General features: G+C 45.8%; 1 protein-coding gene across 4 annotated transcripts; it reads right to left on the bottom strand.

The window, feature by feature from the left end:
- Positions 1 to 479: 479 nt before the first annotated feature.
- SLC24A1 (solute carrier family 24 member 1) lies at positions 480 to 14,602 on the bottom strand. Of its 4 annotated transcripts, none has more exons than XM_048317855.1 (10): positions 14,115 to 14,602; positions 13,580 to 13,736; positions 12,149 to 12,211; positions 11,559 to 11,667; positions 5,542 to 5,619; positions 3,797 to 3,897; positions 2,975 to 3,172; positions 2,520 to 2,609; positions 1,521 to 1,687; positions 480 to 886 (listed from the first exon to the last, which is right to left on the bottom strand). In XM_048317855.1, exons 1-10 carry the CDS (start codon positions 14,498 to 14,500, stop codon positions 637 to 639), a joined length of 1,599 nt encoding a protein of 532 aa, XP_048173812.1. In that variant the 5' UTR covers positions 14,501 to 14,602; the 3' UTR covers positions 480 to 636. The 4 variants fall into 4 exon arrangements, with proteins under 4 accessions (XP_048173812.1, XP_048173814.1, XP_048173810.1 ...); XM_048317857.1 differs by having other exon boundaries at positions 13,580 to 13,740; positions 14,115 to 14,200; XM_048317853.1 differs by having other exon boundaries at positions 13,580 to 14,602.
- Positions 14,603 to 15,308: the final 706 nt, after the last annotated feature.

Below are 15,308 nucleotides of genomic sequence, written 5' to 3'. Positions count from 1 at the left end.
GTCTCATTGCAGGAAGAGGTAAACCCAGATGACATCACACTTGTACTGGTGGCACTTCGCATGAATTTTAGGCACTGCACTGCAAGATCAGGTACAGATTTGAAAGGAGCTCAGTGCAGTTTGAGGGAGTTCATTGCTGAGCTGCAGCCTGTGTGTCCACACAGGGATTTTAAACAGAGCAGTTCCATAAAGGCCCAGCCACATCAGTCTGATTCTCTTCCACTGAAGTAAAAGTCACTCATTTCAGGGAGTTTGAGCAGTTCACTGGGTAATTTAGAGTGTGTTCCTGAAAATTTCCTATAATGAGTAAATATTCTGTGCTGAAAATCAGCTCTTGTAACTTCAGGGGATTGGCCCTAGTGAAAATTTGATGCATCTAAATTGTATCAGCCTTTCCACAAGCGCCTAAACGTGTGTTACTTGATATTGGTCATTTCAGTATCTGTTCTGATCCTAATGAAAAACATTAGAGGCTGACACACCACTTGAGACTGATTTATTTTTTAGCATGTTAAAGATACCTTATTTTCAGTAAGTTTGTTACAATTCTGGTTGCTTTTTTCAGCAGAACAACTGCTACTTCAACCATCTTTTGATGTTGCTGGATCCTCCCCTAGATCTTGAAGTGTCCACCTGTCATACAGATACTGGGCAGGATATTATCTTGTCCTCTAACATCACACTGATGATCAGAAACACAAAGTAGAGAGCAAACATGGTGAGCCCCAGTAATTTGTTCATTTTCCATTTACAGAGAGAGATGGAGATAATCACAAACAGGAGCATGAGGAAAAGGAGAACAATTGCACAAAACAAACCATTGCTGCTGACTGCCACGGGGCTGAGGCCATTGAAGATAGAAAAAAGGAACCAGGGAACTGGCAGGCTGCAAGGAAAGGAAAAGTAATTGAAATAAATGTTTTAAGGCAGTTCATTTTCTGCATCATAACTAAGCAATTTTTCCAAACTGTTACAGGGAAAAAAAAAGCATGATTGTATTCACTATAGCTCAGCATAAATCTAAACTGGATGTTGTTCCTGTCAAAACTGCATTTGGATAATGCTTGCACTATCATAATCCAATCCAAGAGTAAAAGGGGTTTGAAAATAATGCCTAAGAATTAAGTGCCTTGATGTGCTATAATAAAGAAATGTCCTGATGGTTTAGGATGGGAGATCAAGGCACTGATACTGACCTTCCCCAGGAGCTGAGTGTCTGAGTGATCAGATAAGGTTCCTGCCTGTATATCTTTGACATTAGCCAAAGATCTCTTGCATTTTTGTCTTGAAAAATTGGTAATTTTGTGTTGATTTAGAATTGGGTGAGGATAATGGGCTGAGTTATGACAGTTTGTCTTTCCTGGCTGGGTTTGGGTTGGGTTTCTTCAAAAGGAACTGGTTGCTCAGCTGCCCTTCATTTTAACTACAGCTAAAATGAAATTAACTGAGGTGTGTTTGGTTTAAAACCAGGTAACTTTGTGGTTCAGAAATGCATCTCTTAGCATTGACCTGCTACTCACCCAACAGTGATGTCGAAGATGTTGCTGCCCACGGAACTGGACACAGCCATGTCCCCTAAGCCCTTCCGTGCCACGATGACACTGGTGATGAGGTCAGGAATGGATGTGCCTGCTGCCAGTATGGTTAACCCCATAATTTCCTCTGATATCCCAATTGTTTCACCAACCTAATCAACACAAAGTTGGGTAGTGCAGTTAGCAATGGAACATGAGTATACTTGCTCTGTGCAGTGTTAGTGTTTGTGCCATGTTTGCGTTAAAATATTCTGAGTCCCATAAATGTGGCAGCATTTTCCCGCTTTATAGAATTAAAAATTCAATTTTACAGTGTCTGTTGATTCTGGATTTGCTCTATAGGGAATCTGACCACAGTGGTGCCAGCACCGAGCCAAGGTCAAAGTCAGCTACAGCACAATTTTCCTGTCCTCAGTCCTCCTCTTCTAGATGTTGTCTGCCTTTCCGAATTTAACATCAGCTCCGCAAGATCCAAGGGCCTTTGGAGATGACAGTCCTTGGATTTACGGCATGATCAGATTTACTGGGCATGTGCAATATATCACTCAATACAGACTGGGGGGCTGATCCTACAAGATGGAAGTATTAGTTCCCAGAATACCAGGTGAACATTAAGACTGGGGGAGTGAAGATCATTTAGCAGCCTCCAGAATCAGAACCTATATTTTCCTGGAATTTTAATTAGGTAATGGATAATTATGTTCTGCACAGAAACATTAATCAATGAAAAGTCAGAATTAAGATAAATCTTGATAGTACTTTTCCTTTCACTGATGCACAAACTCCCTTGGAAGTTCTCAGAAAAGAATGAATCTTTGTAAAATCAAAAATTCCCGTTTGGGTTTTAACAAAACAAAGTTTCTACTGTTGTGATAGATGACTGCAGCTGTAATTCATCAGATAAAATGCCACAGTAACACTGTCCCCTCTCTCCATCTACTTGTTCTGAAATGGTGATTTGCAGAAAGAACATAAGCCTCTTACCTGGTGAGCCCACCACACCATGAGGTAAGAGAATGCAGCAATCCAGAGGATGGATCCAAAAAATGTGATGACAAAGAATTTTTTTGACTCCTGTTGAAATCAAGTTTGAAAAGAAAAAAGAGACGTTTCAGGGAAGTTAATAGTGCCCATTGAAAACTATTCACCTGAAACACTTCACTGCAATTGATTGCTTTAACTTGGACCCTGGTCTCTGTTTGCTCTGTTTTTCAGCTTGATTAGGTGACCTGTAGTTGCTAGAGTTTGTGGTTTACTAAATAAAGTCTCTGGGATGACATTACACTGCAGCTGGGGCTCTTGTCCCACTCCCTGCAGCACTAACAGTATTTCAACTATGCAGACTCCAGACATGGAAAAATGGACCCAGGGACTCTTGCCTGGAGGAAGTCTATAGCTTAGTTAATGACTCCAGTAGCAGAAGGAAGATAGATTCTTACCGAGTTTCTGACATCAGGCAGAGTGCTCCAGAGAGGAAAGACAATGGGAAAGAGGAAAAGGTAAATTGCTTGTTTCTTCCTTGATTCTGGCCAGTCCAGAGATAAGGGCTCATCGTTTTCATCACCCTCTGTGCTGTCACCATCGCTGTCCTCCTGGCTCTCAGAGCTGCTGTCTGAGGTGTCACTGCTTGACGGAGGCTGTACGTCAGGATAAAAAATCAAAAAGCCAATATGTTTTCACACTAACAAGGAGCTGCAGTTACTCACCATGGCCTCACCTGAGCAGAGCTCACATTTGTAACCTGCTGAGGGAAGCCACAGCTCTTGTGGGACAGAATCCAGGCACACCTCCACCCCAGTACCTGTGTATTGTTAACTAATTGGCATCCATTAACTATAACTACCTTCTAGACACAAATTAAATATTTTATATCCTTGAAAAACCTTTTCTCATCAGAACTGCCAAATTACATCACCTGAAAGGGATTTGGGGAGCAAAACAGAACAGTCTGCTGGTGAGCACAGGACAGGCAGGTGCTCTTATTTTCCCTTACCCTGGAGTGCCCTCTGACCACAGAAGAGTCATTTGAGGGGACAATACTATCCAGTCTCAGTTGGTGTCATAATTTGGACCCAATTTGTGTTTGTAAGAAAAAATGTTTCAGCCAGCATCTTAATAAATCACTACACACAGAGCCTATTTATAGATGCCAGTGACATGGGTTGGGTCCTGCCCCAACAGCTCTGGAGAGGGAAGAAAGAAAGTACACGTGAAGGTCAGCGTGGATGGGCACTTAGTGCCTGTGCTCCTGATTTTGATACCTGTCCATCCTGTGGCACATCTGCCTTCTGTGTGTCTTTGCTGGGCTCTGAGTCACTGGCAGGAGTTACCTGGACGGTGCTCGGTGCTTTCTTTTCCTCTTCTACAAAAAGCAATAAGAAGGAGTTCTGTTTTCAGTCATCTTGGATGGGTGGTCACCATATCAGGTGGTCACCTTCCCTGTGACCAGCAGGAGCTCTGATCTCCCTACCACAATGGTGGCATTTCAGGTTAAACACCCTGAGATTGCTTAGGTTTGTTGTGTGTCCTCCCTGACTCCTGTGATTGTGTTTGGTAAATCTGGGCAGAATTTGGCCCACCTGGAGTAGAATGACATTTTGATGCTCCCCTGACCTTCCATCCAGAACTGCTGTAAGGGGCGCATGTGTAACAGGGAAATGCTAATTACCTCATCTGCAGCTGACTAACATTTCTTGGTTTTTTTCTGGATTCTGAAGATTATATTAAAACCATCCGTAAAACTCAGAAAGGATGTAAAGGTTTGCTTTTCAGATCCCCCCCTGGCACCCCCTTCCCAGCAGAGCACAGCATTCTTCAGGGACCTGATATTCTTCAAGGCTTCTGAGAAATGACCAGGATGTGCTGCCAGACTTTAATCCCTGATCATTTGGTGGTTATTCAAAAGCAAATAGGAGGAAAGTGCTGACACATACAAGGAAGTAACTGCAATGTCCTGCTGTTCCTGAATTAACCTGCATAGCCAAGAGGAACACGGAAACCTCTGTGGAAATAGAGTAGAAATATGGATAACACGGAGCAGAGGTGAGGGAGTGAAGTCAGTGTGGTGCTTATAGCACGCACCAAAAATTTACTTGGGTTTTAAACAGTTTTTTCTCAAGTTTGGGATTCATTCACCTGTGTGAGGCCGTGTTGGGAGGTGCTCGGGTGCCTATGTTGTGTGGAGCTGGGATCTTCCACACAAAAGTTTCTTGTTATTCAAAATCTGCAGCCTTGCTGGCAGCACAAGCCTGTGTGTCAACAGTGACAGAGAAAGCCCAAAAAAAACATTAAACTGACAGAGGGCAGATCTAGGTTAAATGTTAGGAAAAAATTCTTCCCTGTGAGGGTGGGAAGCCCTGGCACAGGTTACCCAGAGAAGCTGTGGCTGCCCCTGGATCCCTGGAAGTGTCCAAGGCCAGGCTGGACGGGGTTTAGAGTACTCTAGGATAATGGAAGATGTCCCTGCCCATGGGAGGGAGTGGGGCTGGATGGTCTTTAAGGTCCCTTCCAACCCAAACCATTACATGATTCTGTGATTATATTAAAGGAAGGATGCACAGGTCCTTGGAATTGCTATAGATGGGAGTCAGTGCAGCTTATTTCCTCTGGAGCAACCTTCTGTGCCCTTCTGCAAGTGTGTGAAGGTACTTTGTTTTAACAAACACCTCATTTGCACGGTCTACCAAAGACCAGCAGCACCCAAGTGCTATCTGCAATGGTCTGATTTCCCTCCTGCACTGTTCCCTGGCCATTTCCAGTGCATCCTTGTATCTCTCCCTGCCCGGACGCTGCCTCACTAACAGCTCCGCTGGGGATGGCTGTTCCTGCCTGCGTGCATCGATTGATTTCTGCTGCATTGTTACAGCAGTCATCTGTAACCAGTAATAGCACAAAATTTGTGTTAGACCCCAGTGTTTCTTTGCCAGCCCTCGGGCTTTTTGTGCTGGGAAGGTGAGGGCTTGCTGTGCAAAACAAAGCAAACGGCACTGGCTCTTCCTGCACTCACCTGGCTGGGAGCCTTGTCCTTCCAGGGTCTCAGCCTTGGCCATGTTCCTCAGGATGTCAACCCTGTCTTTAAATTTTGCTGTGGGCGAGAGAAGGACACAGTCATCAGGGGCTGTCACTACAAAGCCCCCCTTGACCTGCCTCCCCGACACACACATGCTCTTGCCCCCTTCCTCTTGCAGGGGCTGCAGCCAGCACTTCCCCAGGAGTTGTTCTGGCTGTGACCCCAGTTTTTGGCTGCTAGTTGGTCATAGCTGTTGTATTTAACTGCCTAGTGCTACAGCAATTACACCAGCAATTTGACATGGTACTAACACCATCCTATTTAAAGACAGTCTAGAGGAATGAGAAATCCTTTCTGGGTCAGTAATACAGAGGATATCTGTACTTCATAGGAAGAAAATGCAGAAAGAACAGAGGAGGAGTTTTGGTGCAATATCATCTTTTTCCCAATGGACTATTGATTTTTTTCCGCGCTAGATTATGTGCAAACTAAAAATGACACCTTCCTCCTGCCATGTGGCTGCTGAAGAGGCTTTAGGGTGCTGCTTACAGCCTGGGGACCTGATGGGAATGGAAAATAAATACCTTTTATGTTCCAGTTCCCTGAAAAATTATTGCTTTTTCTAAGTATACACAAGTGTCTCCTGCTCCTGGTATCCAGGTTCAGCATGGTCCAGGCTGTCTGAGAGATGATCTTCACCAGCACAGGTCTGCTGCTCTATTTCTGGGACTGCCGAGGGCTTCTTCCACTATAAACCAAGCTCTGCTCTACTCTACTGAGCTGCTTTTTTAGTGGTTTACAGTGAACTGTGAAACTGTGTGTCTCTATAGTTGTTTTTTGCTCAAATATCTTACTGCTGATTCTCAGAGAAAGTGAACAAGAATGGGTTCAAAGAAAAGTCCCATTTTGCTCTAATCTATGTCCTTTGTTAAGCTGCACACCCAATGACTGAGGGTCACTGGATTTGCTTGTGGACAGTAGCCACAAGGAATTGGCCAATGCTGTGCTTGGCTTGTGTGCAGGGCTGTAAATTAATTTCCTCTGAAAGTTTTATCACACTGATCTAATCTACTGTGCTGTTGACTATGCACCCAGAAGGTGCTGTTGTCATTTGCCTCAAGGGCAGGGCCCTGCCACTTTATTAATCAGAGTGACATTGAGATAATAGAAATAGCAGGTCCAGCCATTTGAGCAGAATTACTGTTCTGAACTGAACCTTCTGAAAATCAGTAAATTCTGGTGTATGCCCAATAACGGGGCCCAGCTCAGACATTAACACCTCAGGGGACAAGTCCTACTCTGGTGAGATTCCTGCTTCTGTCTGACAGAAACATCTTTCACCAACCAGGATTTCCACTGAGCAGTGGAATGGCTGGACTGAGATGAAATGATCATGAAGTAACAGAATGGTTGGAGCTGGACGAGACCTTAAAGGTCATCCAGCCCCACCCCCTCCCATGGGCAGGGACATCTTCCATTATCCCAGGGTGCTCTAAGCCCCATCCAACCTGGCCTTGAACACTTCCAGGGATCCAGGGGCAGCCACAGCTTCTCTGGGTAACCTGTGCCAGGGCCTCCCCACCATCACAGGTAAGAATTTCTAATCTAAATGGTAATTTATTCTCCTTTGAAAGGCTGGCTGGGACTCAAGAGCCGGACTGTTCCATCCTCCTTGTCAACTGAAGTTCACTGGAGGGGATGTGAAGTGTTTCACTTCCTTCTCCCTGTGCTTGTGCACAAGCACATCCCTCAGTGCAGGGGCGACCTTTTGCTCCCAGTCTCCTCTAAGCAGTGGGCAATGCATCCTTCTGTTTGACTTTTCCCAGAAGCTGCTGCAAAAGCTCCTGTCAGCAGGGTCAGGGCAGTCAGGCTCAGGCTGAGATTATGGAAATTTAAGCTGCTGGCTCGCTGCCCTCAGCCAGGCCACAGGCTGGGAGTGCCAAGTGGAACCTGGGAGCATCTCTCTGTCAGGATAAACAGATTAGGCCCAGGCCACTGTCCAGTTCTCATGAGATCAGCCTCATTTAAAAGGGTGTTAATTCCTTTGACACACAATTCCTGCAGGAGGGACTGAGACTGGAGGCAGAACTGGCTCTAAGCTGGCCAGATCTGCATGTCAGCATGGGGAGGAAGGATGTCCGTGAGCTCAGTCCATTCTGTTCTGGATTAGCTGTGCAGGGCAATGTCCCTCTCAGTCCCCTGGGGCATTCACTGCTGGCAACTCTGTCCCCTGGGCGGAGAACGCATGACACAGGGCATGTCTGTGTCCGGTGGCCCTGAGATGTTCTCCAGGAGAATTCTTGTTCTGTGAATTGACAGCATCCAGGATGGACTTCAGGTAGCAGCTGAGCTTCTACCTTGAATTTGGCTCTTACATTTAATTCACTCTTTGGCACTAGTATTCAATCCAACAAGATTCACAACACAATCAGCAGGGAGGATTTTTTCTTTACAATTTGGCATGAACCTGAAGGATTTGGAGATTCTGCTGTCTAAAAGTGGAAATATAAAATAAAGGTCTTTCAATTCCTTTTGCCCCTTTGTATCATGATTCTCTTACAACAAATGATGGAATGCTAATGAAGCAAGGAGAAGCTGTAGCTGCCTTCAGCCTTGTCCGGCCTGCAACAGTGCCCAATGCTCTGGTCTAATTTCCAAAATCATTACCTTGTTAACTGGGGCATAGTGAGGGCAGGCAGCTCTGAGAACCTCTCTGCTGGAGCCTTTTGCTTCATTCAAAAAGAAATGTAGGTTTCTGCCTTTTTCTCTGTGTGACTAGAGTTTGAAGAGTCTGATGGTAAGGCTAGAGGTTCAGAAATGAGAGGGTTCCTGAGCATTTCCAAAATCCTCGCTCCCTTTAATTCCCCAGCAGTTCCCTCTGGTGTGTAATGGGATGATCTTGAAAAGATCTCATGCTCTTCTTCTACTCACTTTCACAGAAAGTGGGGAAAAGGACAAAACAAAAAACTTGCTAGAAATTCCTAATTTAAAAAAAGGCACATTGAAAGTAAAAAGTTCTGTCAAAAATATAATTCAGGATGAAATGTGAATATTGGAATTTCTAAAGTAAACATGTAGTCTCCCTGGAGACAGAGAAAAAGACTTAAGTAATGATACCTTCCTAACACAAAAAGGAAAAAAACACATTCTGAACTCAAACCACTCTTCAACTGAGAAATTTTGTTTCACACAAGGGGTGTTGCAAGTTTGTGTTTCAGACTTATTCTGTATTTCCAAGACCTCTGCCCCTGAAATTTGGTTTTGGAGGCCCAGCTTTTCTATGTTTCGTACCTTGCTGCCCTGAAACCACTTCCGTGCTGCCTAAATAAAAAGCGAGGGCAGCAGAGAGAAGGAAACCCTACAGAATCCTAATTGCAGTAGGTTCAGTGAGGAACTGCTGAGCAACTGCTGGCAACCTTTTCCTTCTGTCGAGTGTTCATTACCACAGCCTCTAAGTGCTGATGCTACAGGCCTTGGCAAGAAGGAACAAGGGCCCTTGAGGAAAGATAAATTGCTTTGGGATCATCTTTTATGTGGCAGCCTAATTACAGAAATGTGCCTGGTACAGACAGTGCTGCACACACAGCAAAGGGAGGGACTGTATTGGTGATCCATGGGAACCAGGCATAGCTGTCCCCAGGGTCCCACAGGGCTGCAGAGCTGTTAACACATATATAATATGTTAACACATATATAATATATAACATAATAGGGAACTATTAACATATCAGAACACAAATCCTGATATGCCTTGGCAAGTTCAAATCCTTTTTCAGAGCCATCCTCAGGATGTCATTTCATCTCTTTGGCCAAGCTCCTCAAGGCACTTAGGTTTTTTAGTCCATGCATAAATTCCTTTTCTCCAGACTTTCTTTTCTTCAGGTAGGAATTTATCAGGGTCAGGAGTATCTCCTGCAAGACACACTGGCTCCTTGATTTTGAGTGCTGAGCTGTTGTAATACAGTAATTTTATTGTTATATTTTATAAGGCGCTGTCTCTGTTCTCACAGTCTTGAGTGGAGCAGGCACGTACGTGGGACAGAGGTTTTGCCATTAACTCAGTGGCGTTAGTAAAGTAAAGGGTCTAGGAAATAAAAACCTTCTGGAGAGGCTGTGCCCATCCCGGCACAGTCCCTGCGGTATCAGACCCAAATACACACGGCCACACTCCCATCTAGTGGCTGCCGCGCACACAGGAACTCACACCCTGCCGGGCCGCCGGCAGAGGCTTAGGCTGGATATCAGGAAAAATTTCTACACCCAAAGGGTTCTCAAGCCCTGGCACAGGGAGTCACCAACCCCAGAGAGATTTAAAGGATGTGTAGATGGGGCACTTGGGGACATGTGGCCTTGGCAGTGCTGGACTTGATGGTCATAAAGGTCTTTTCCAACCTAAATGATTCTGTGATTCTATGTAATGGGTAGGGAAGGTCTCTGAGAGAAGATCCAAGCTGGTCCCCCAGACCTGTTTACTCAGTATTCACAAGGCCTGGGAACAACAGCCTCGTTAGCAAGGACAGTGACTCACAACTGCACGGAAACTCCCAGCAGCCTATTCTGGGCTGAACTGGCTGGGGCTTTCCTTCGCCTGGGCTGCCAAACTCAGCCCCCCACAACTCTCCTGCTGACAGACCCCAGGGTTTCCACCAGGGCACCAGCCTGGACCAGAAAGCCAAGCTTGTGGTGGCCTGGGGTGGGGAGATACTGCACAGGGACATTTAGAGGTGTGGGAAGGATGAGAAGGTGCTGGGAGGTCTCTAAGTGGCATCAGCCCCTCAATTCTGGCACTTCCTGATGCTCAAGGCAATGGCATATCCTCTTGGAAGGTTTTGGGTCTATCCTGGTGCTGTTGATACAACCTTTCGGGGGCACAGGAGGCAAGGAGCAAACCCTGATGCGTCTGGCTCTTGTTAGGCTACTGTTCGTAACACATTGGGTGCCTTCACTGGAATCTGTCAAAGCAGCCACTGATCTGCTTTGCTGTCCTCATCCAACCTCCTTTCTTCCCTCGATCAGTTTGTGCAGCTGGGATTCTGATCTGGAGAGTCCTCTTTGTAACCTCTGTGAGGGACACTAGAGGTGTTGATCTGCTTAGCTTCAATCTCTCTTTGAATGGGCAGCAGATAATCTCTTTAGAACAAGTAGGGCAGTGGAGGGGTGGGGCATGTGCTGAGCTAGGAAAGAAAACCTTAAAAATGTCTTTTTTTAATGTGCTTCTCTATTTCTTGGAAAAGGAACCTCCATGGTGTGATTGGATTAAAGTTAATATAAAGCAGTCTGTTAAAAGGCTGTGTACAAAGACCCTGGTCTGTCTGGAGATGAGGCTTCTTTGCACCCTGAGCAGTTTAAAAGAGGTCTTGGACCTGAGCTGGTCCCTCCCTGGCCCTGGGGAGCTGCCCACTGCCTGCACAGTGCTGTGGGCATGCTTTGCCATGGTAGTGATGATACCATAGCAGTGCAGGTGGGCTTTTAGAGGTGTCGGTCTGAATCACATAGAATTGGCCTCACCATCATGATTAGAATCTCAGCTGGGATTTTAACTATTTCAAAAAGACAATTCTTCAAGGGTTTTAACCTCTTTTTCTGCTGATGTTTCAAGGCTGGGATTAGGTCTGAGCTAAGAAGAGGAAGATGGGACATGCTGCGGAACAGAGGAAGCCTGTAACTCAACGTTTGACGACCCTGCAGTCGGAGAGACAGCAGAGATGAGAGACAGGACTGACTGTCACCACTTTCAGGGACCCCAGCAGCAGCAGCTGCCACCATAGCAGTAACTAGCTTGGCACAGGAAAAGTAGATATGGCAGGACCAAAACATGAAGTGTTTGTCCTTGCCAGCCACACAATCAGAAGGGACACATCCCACCGCCATAGAGCTCCCCTCACCAGACACTATCTGTGATGCTCAGCTGCATACCAAGGGTGAGTTGCTGACCCTAAAATACTGATTGTATTCCCAGTTAAACCACTCAGGGCTGTGAACCCAAGGCCCTCTGGTGTGGAACATCCACTCACCTTCTGCCAGGGGGTCCAGGGTGTAGATCATGAGCTGGAAGATGGTGCCGCGCATCTGAGAGTTATGCAGGGAGGCCGAGCTGCTGCCCCGCTGCAAGGCTGGCCCAGGCTGTGGGAAGGCACAAAGCCAGTCAATTCCAGCTTCCTTGTCCACTACATCAGACAGGGCCTCTCCAGGCCATAGGGCAGCAATTCAACAGCAGCAGAGGAATGAGCTGTTCAGTGTTTGCTATGAGGATCCTGCCAGCCTCTGCTATGAGAGCCCAGGAGGAAATTTGGCCACGAAACCAGGTAAGAAGACTCACTTTCTGAATTTCTGTATGCCTGTTTATAGCAGAGAATGAACAGCACTCTTCTAGTTAAATCCACCCGGGAAGCCTGAGCTGTCTCCTAAATTTTATGAAAATTCCTTTAAGGACAGGCCTCAGCCAGGTGTCCTCTTAAGCAAACTGTGACCGTTGTGCCTGATATGATACAGGCTTTGGTCCAGGTTTCTTGACACAGGAGTTGACACCTTTACTCATGACCTGACATGGGGAGAGGTTCAAAATACAATGACTTCAGATCCCTGTAAAGTTGCTTAGACCTACCTGCAGCTTCCTCACATCTGTTGGCTTCATTGTTCCATCATCTGCAACTGCCCCAGTGCTTGTCTGCAAGCAACGAAGAACAGAAATGACCAATCACCTCTGCTGCTTCAGGATCTAATGATCCTTCAGGCTGCTGCCTGTGAGGAAGGGGGACAGCTGACACAAATGCCCATGGATGCTACCGAAAGAGCCAAAGCCATGGGCCTCCTTAAAACCATTGGCTTCTGAGAAAAACAGAATTCTACCTACAGCTCCCCAGTGAGGATGCGGGCACCTGGGGGCAGAGTCACAACTGATTCCTGTAGCTACAGACAGACCCAGACTTCATCCCCAAACATCTGTATCCTTACTCATTTTCCAGCAGAGTGAAGGTGCAAAGGGGGATTTTTTACAGTAATTAGCATTACTTTCCATCACTTATAATTTCTGTGATTTAATTTTCCCAAGGGATAGGTTCAGCAGCTCTCTGTCATGCTACTAAATGTTAATAAGAGTTCTCTGTAAACTTCAAGTGCAGGGCTGGATTCAATTTGTGATGCTTGGTGATGTCCACAGTGATGTGAGTGTGTCACTGCCATATTCTTGCACATGTATCCCACTGGAATGTAACACAGGAGCTTTCAGGACTCCCAGCCATGAGCACTGGCTGAACAACAAACCAGAAGCAGGAAAGAGAAGTAGTTTCTTGATTCTGCACCACTTCAACTATCCTCACTTTCCTCATCTGCTTCCTTCCTTTCCTTAAATGATGTGGAGTGCCAGGATCAGAAGGCAAAGCAAGCTTGAGGGCCAGGGACACATCCAACTAGCATAGCATGCAATGCCAGGGGACAGTTTGAAATCTGGTGGCATGGAATTGGGTTTGGGCACTTCAATCTGATTGCCAAATGCTGCCCAGGAGAGCTGGCAGTGGTTGCTAAAGGCTGCCAGATGCCTCTCTGTGCTGCTGATCAGGTAATGAGTGATACCACCAGCATCCCAGCAACCCATATGGCTTCAGAAAGGGAAAAGAGAATTTTCCTCCAACATCTCTCAGTTGCAAGAGGCTGGGACAGAAGCCTTTTCCCCCCTATTTACCAGAATTGTCCAACCTTATTCCCAGACCAAGAATGTGTTCCTGCAAGTGTTCATTCTGAAATTTCTTTACAACAACCAAGTAAGCAAAATTCCACACGTCTTTGAAAGCACATAAGCAACCACAACTGAGACCTTTAGTAATTGCACAAGTAGAACTCCCTTTTAGTGAGTTCTCCAATCTCTTAGAATCTCTGTCTAGTTTGCATTTCCCTCATTTTAAAACCATAATTATTGACCAGTACCTGTATTCTGAGGTTCAAATATGTGCTTTGTGAAGGAGATGCAGTTTTTCTTTGTGGTTTACCTTAGAAAAAGTTACTTCCAACTTGCCCTCTGAACTCTAATGACACCAACCTTCTGCATATGCTCTGCTGATGCTGCCTGCACAGCATTTGACTTCTTGTTGAGCTCCTGCTTCACCCATTGCTCTAGGAACACGTTCTGTTTCATGGTGTACACGTATGTGGCATAGGCAGTCAGTAAAAGGAGGCTTTCCCACCAATCAATGACACTGTCTAGGAAAAACAGGATGAGCATCAGTAAGTCTACAATGTAGAATGAGATGTCTCTAAATAAGGGCCACCATGTCAGGTGGAGTATCTCCCTTGAGAAGAGGGCACAGGTGCCAACAACAAAGAGGATATTAAACACTGCTGAGCCCACAATGGTACCGATGCCGACATTGCTGTGTGAGATGAAGACACCTATGAGGGAGGTGAAGAGTTCCGGTGCTGATCCACCTGCTGCCATGAAGGTGGCTCCAGCCACATCTTCAGAGATCTGCAACTTCTCAGTGATCACTCCCAAAGCAGGGACAAAATACTCATCACACACTATGGCCAAGGCCACAAAAACATACATTATGCCAAAGATGTGAAGTACAACCCACCCTTGCCTGCGTTCTTCCACACTGAATAGGTCCTGGGGATATTCTCCTTTGGACTCATAGGGTGGTTTTTCATCTTGGGAGCTTTCACTGGCATTTTCTTGCTGTGGTGTTGTACCCACTGATGTAGTGACTGGCACAGCTGGCTCAGGATCCACATAGATACAGTGCCTTATTTTGGGTGCTGTGGCATTGCCTCTTACAGCAGTCTTGTTGCTGGGGAGGTCCCTGGAGGTCACTTTGACAGGGTCTGTGGGTTGGGGGACTCTTTGTGATGCTGGAAGGGCAGAGGGGCTGAACTGGAGCTGGCAGAAAGAGAGGACCAACACTATGGCAAGCAAGAAAAGGATTCGGTTCCTCTGTAGCCGCCTCCTCTGTGGTAAATGCATTTCCTAAAGGTTCAAAACTCAGAACTCAGTGTCCAGAAGCCACTGAAGACTTCACTTGGTCAGCAGTTTGCTGATCTGGAGCATCAGGATTGGAACTGCACAGCACAATTTCTAGCTGATCTGGAGCATCAGGACTGGAACTGCATGGCACAAAATGAGGAATCCTGCAAAAGAAAATCTGGTGTGAGAAACAAAGTACTACAACTTTCCACCATTTGGGCAGCAAGACTTCACTGACTGCTTTTCTATTATTCATTAAAAAGAAATTAACTTCAATGAGTAACGAGACATCTAGATCCAGGTTTCAGTCTATTTTTTTATATATGACTGTAGGCTATGCTGATTAATAGTCATAGGTTTGGCTTAATAGAGAGGAGTTGGCTGAGACAGTCCAATCCAAGCTGAATTCTGATCCCAACAAATGCCCATATCCAGGAGCTGTTAAGGATTGTGCTTTTACTGCAGTCCAGTTGTTATTCTGTAATATTATAAACTGGGTCAGTGTTCTGCAGGAGGAGAAGATACGGCTTCTGTCAAGGAACCAACTTTAAATTGCTAGAAATGATGCTCTGAAGACAAGACCAAGCTGTATAAAACTCCCTCCTAAACCAGTTATTCACCAAAATAACCTCAGCAGGAGGATTGAAACTGGTTTAGAGTTCCCAGTGATGCTGCTCTGTGGCTTTCCAGCCTTTCAGTCCCCAGGAAACCATCCAAGGAAGGGTAAGTTTTTTCCTTCCGTTTGAGCAGAGCACGAGGAAGATGTGGTTCTAGTAAAACTGGGAGTGCTGAGCAACCATTTGTTTCT

The sequence above is a fragment of the Corvus hawaiiensis genome, chromosome 13 (genome assembly GCF_020740725.1).
Source record: "Corvus hawaiiensis isolate bCorHaw1 chromosome 13, bCorHaw1.pri.cur, whole genome shotgun sequence".
In the NCBI taxonomy this organism is placed as follows: Eukaryota; Metazoa; Chordata; class Aves; order Passeriformes; family Corvidae; genus Corvus; species Corvus hawaiiensis.
This window is presented reverse-complemented; position numbering and strand designations above follow the sequence as displayed.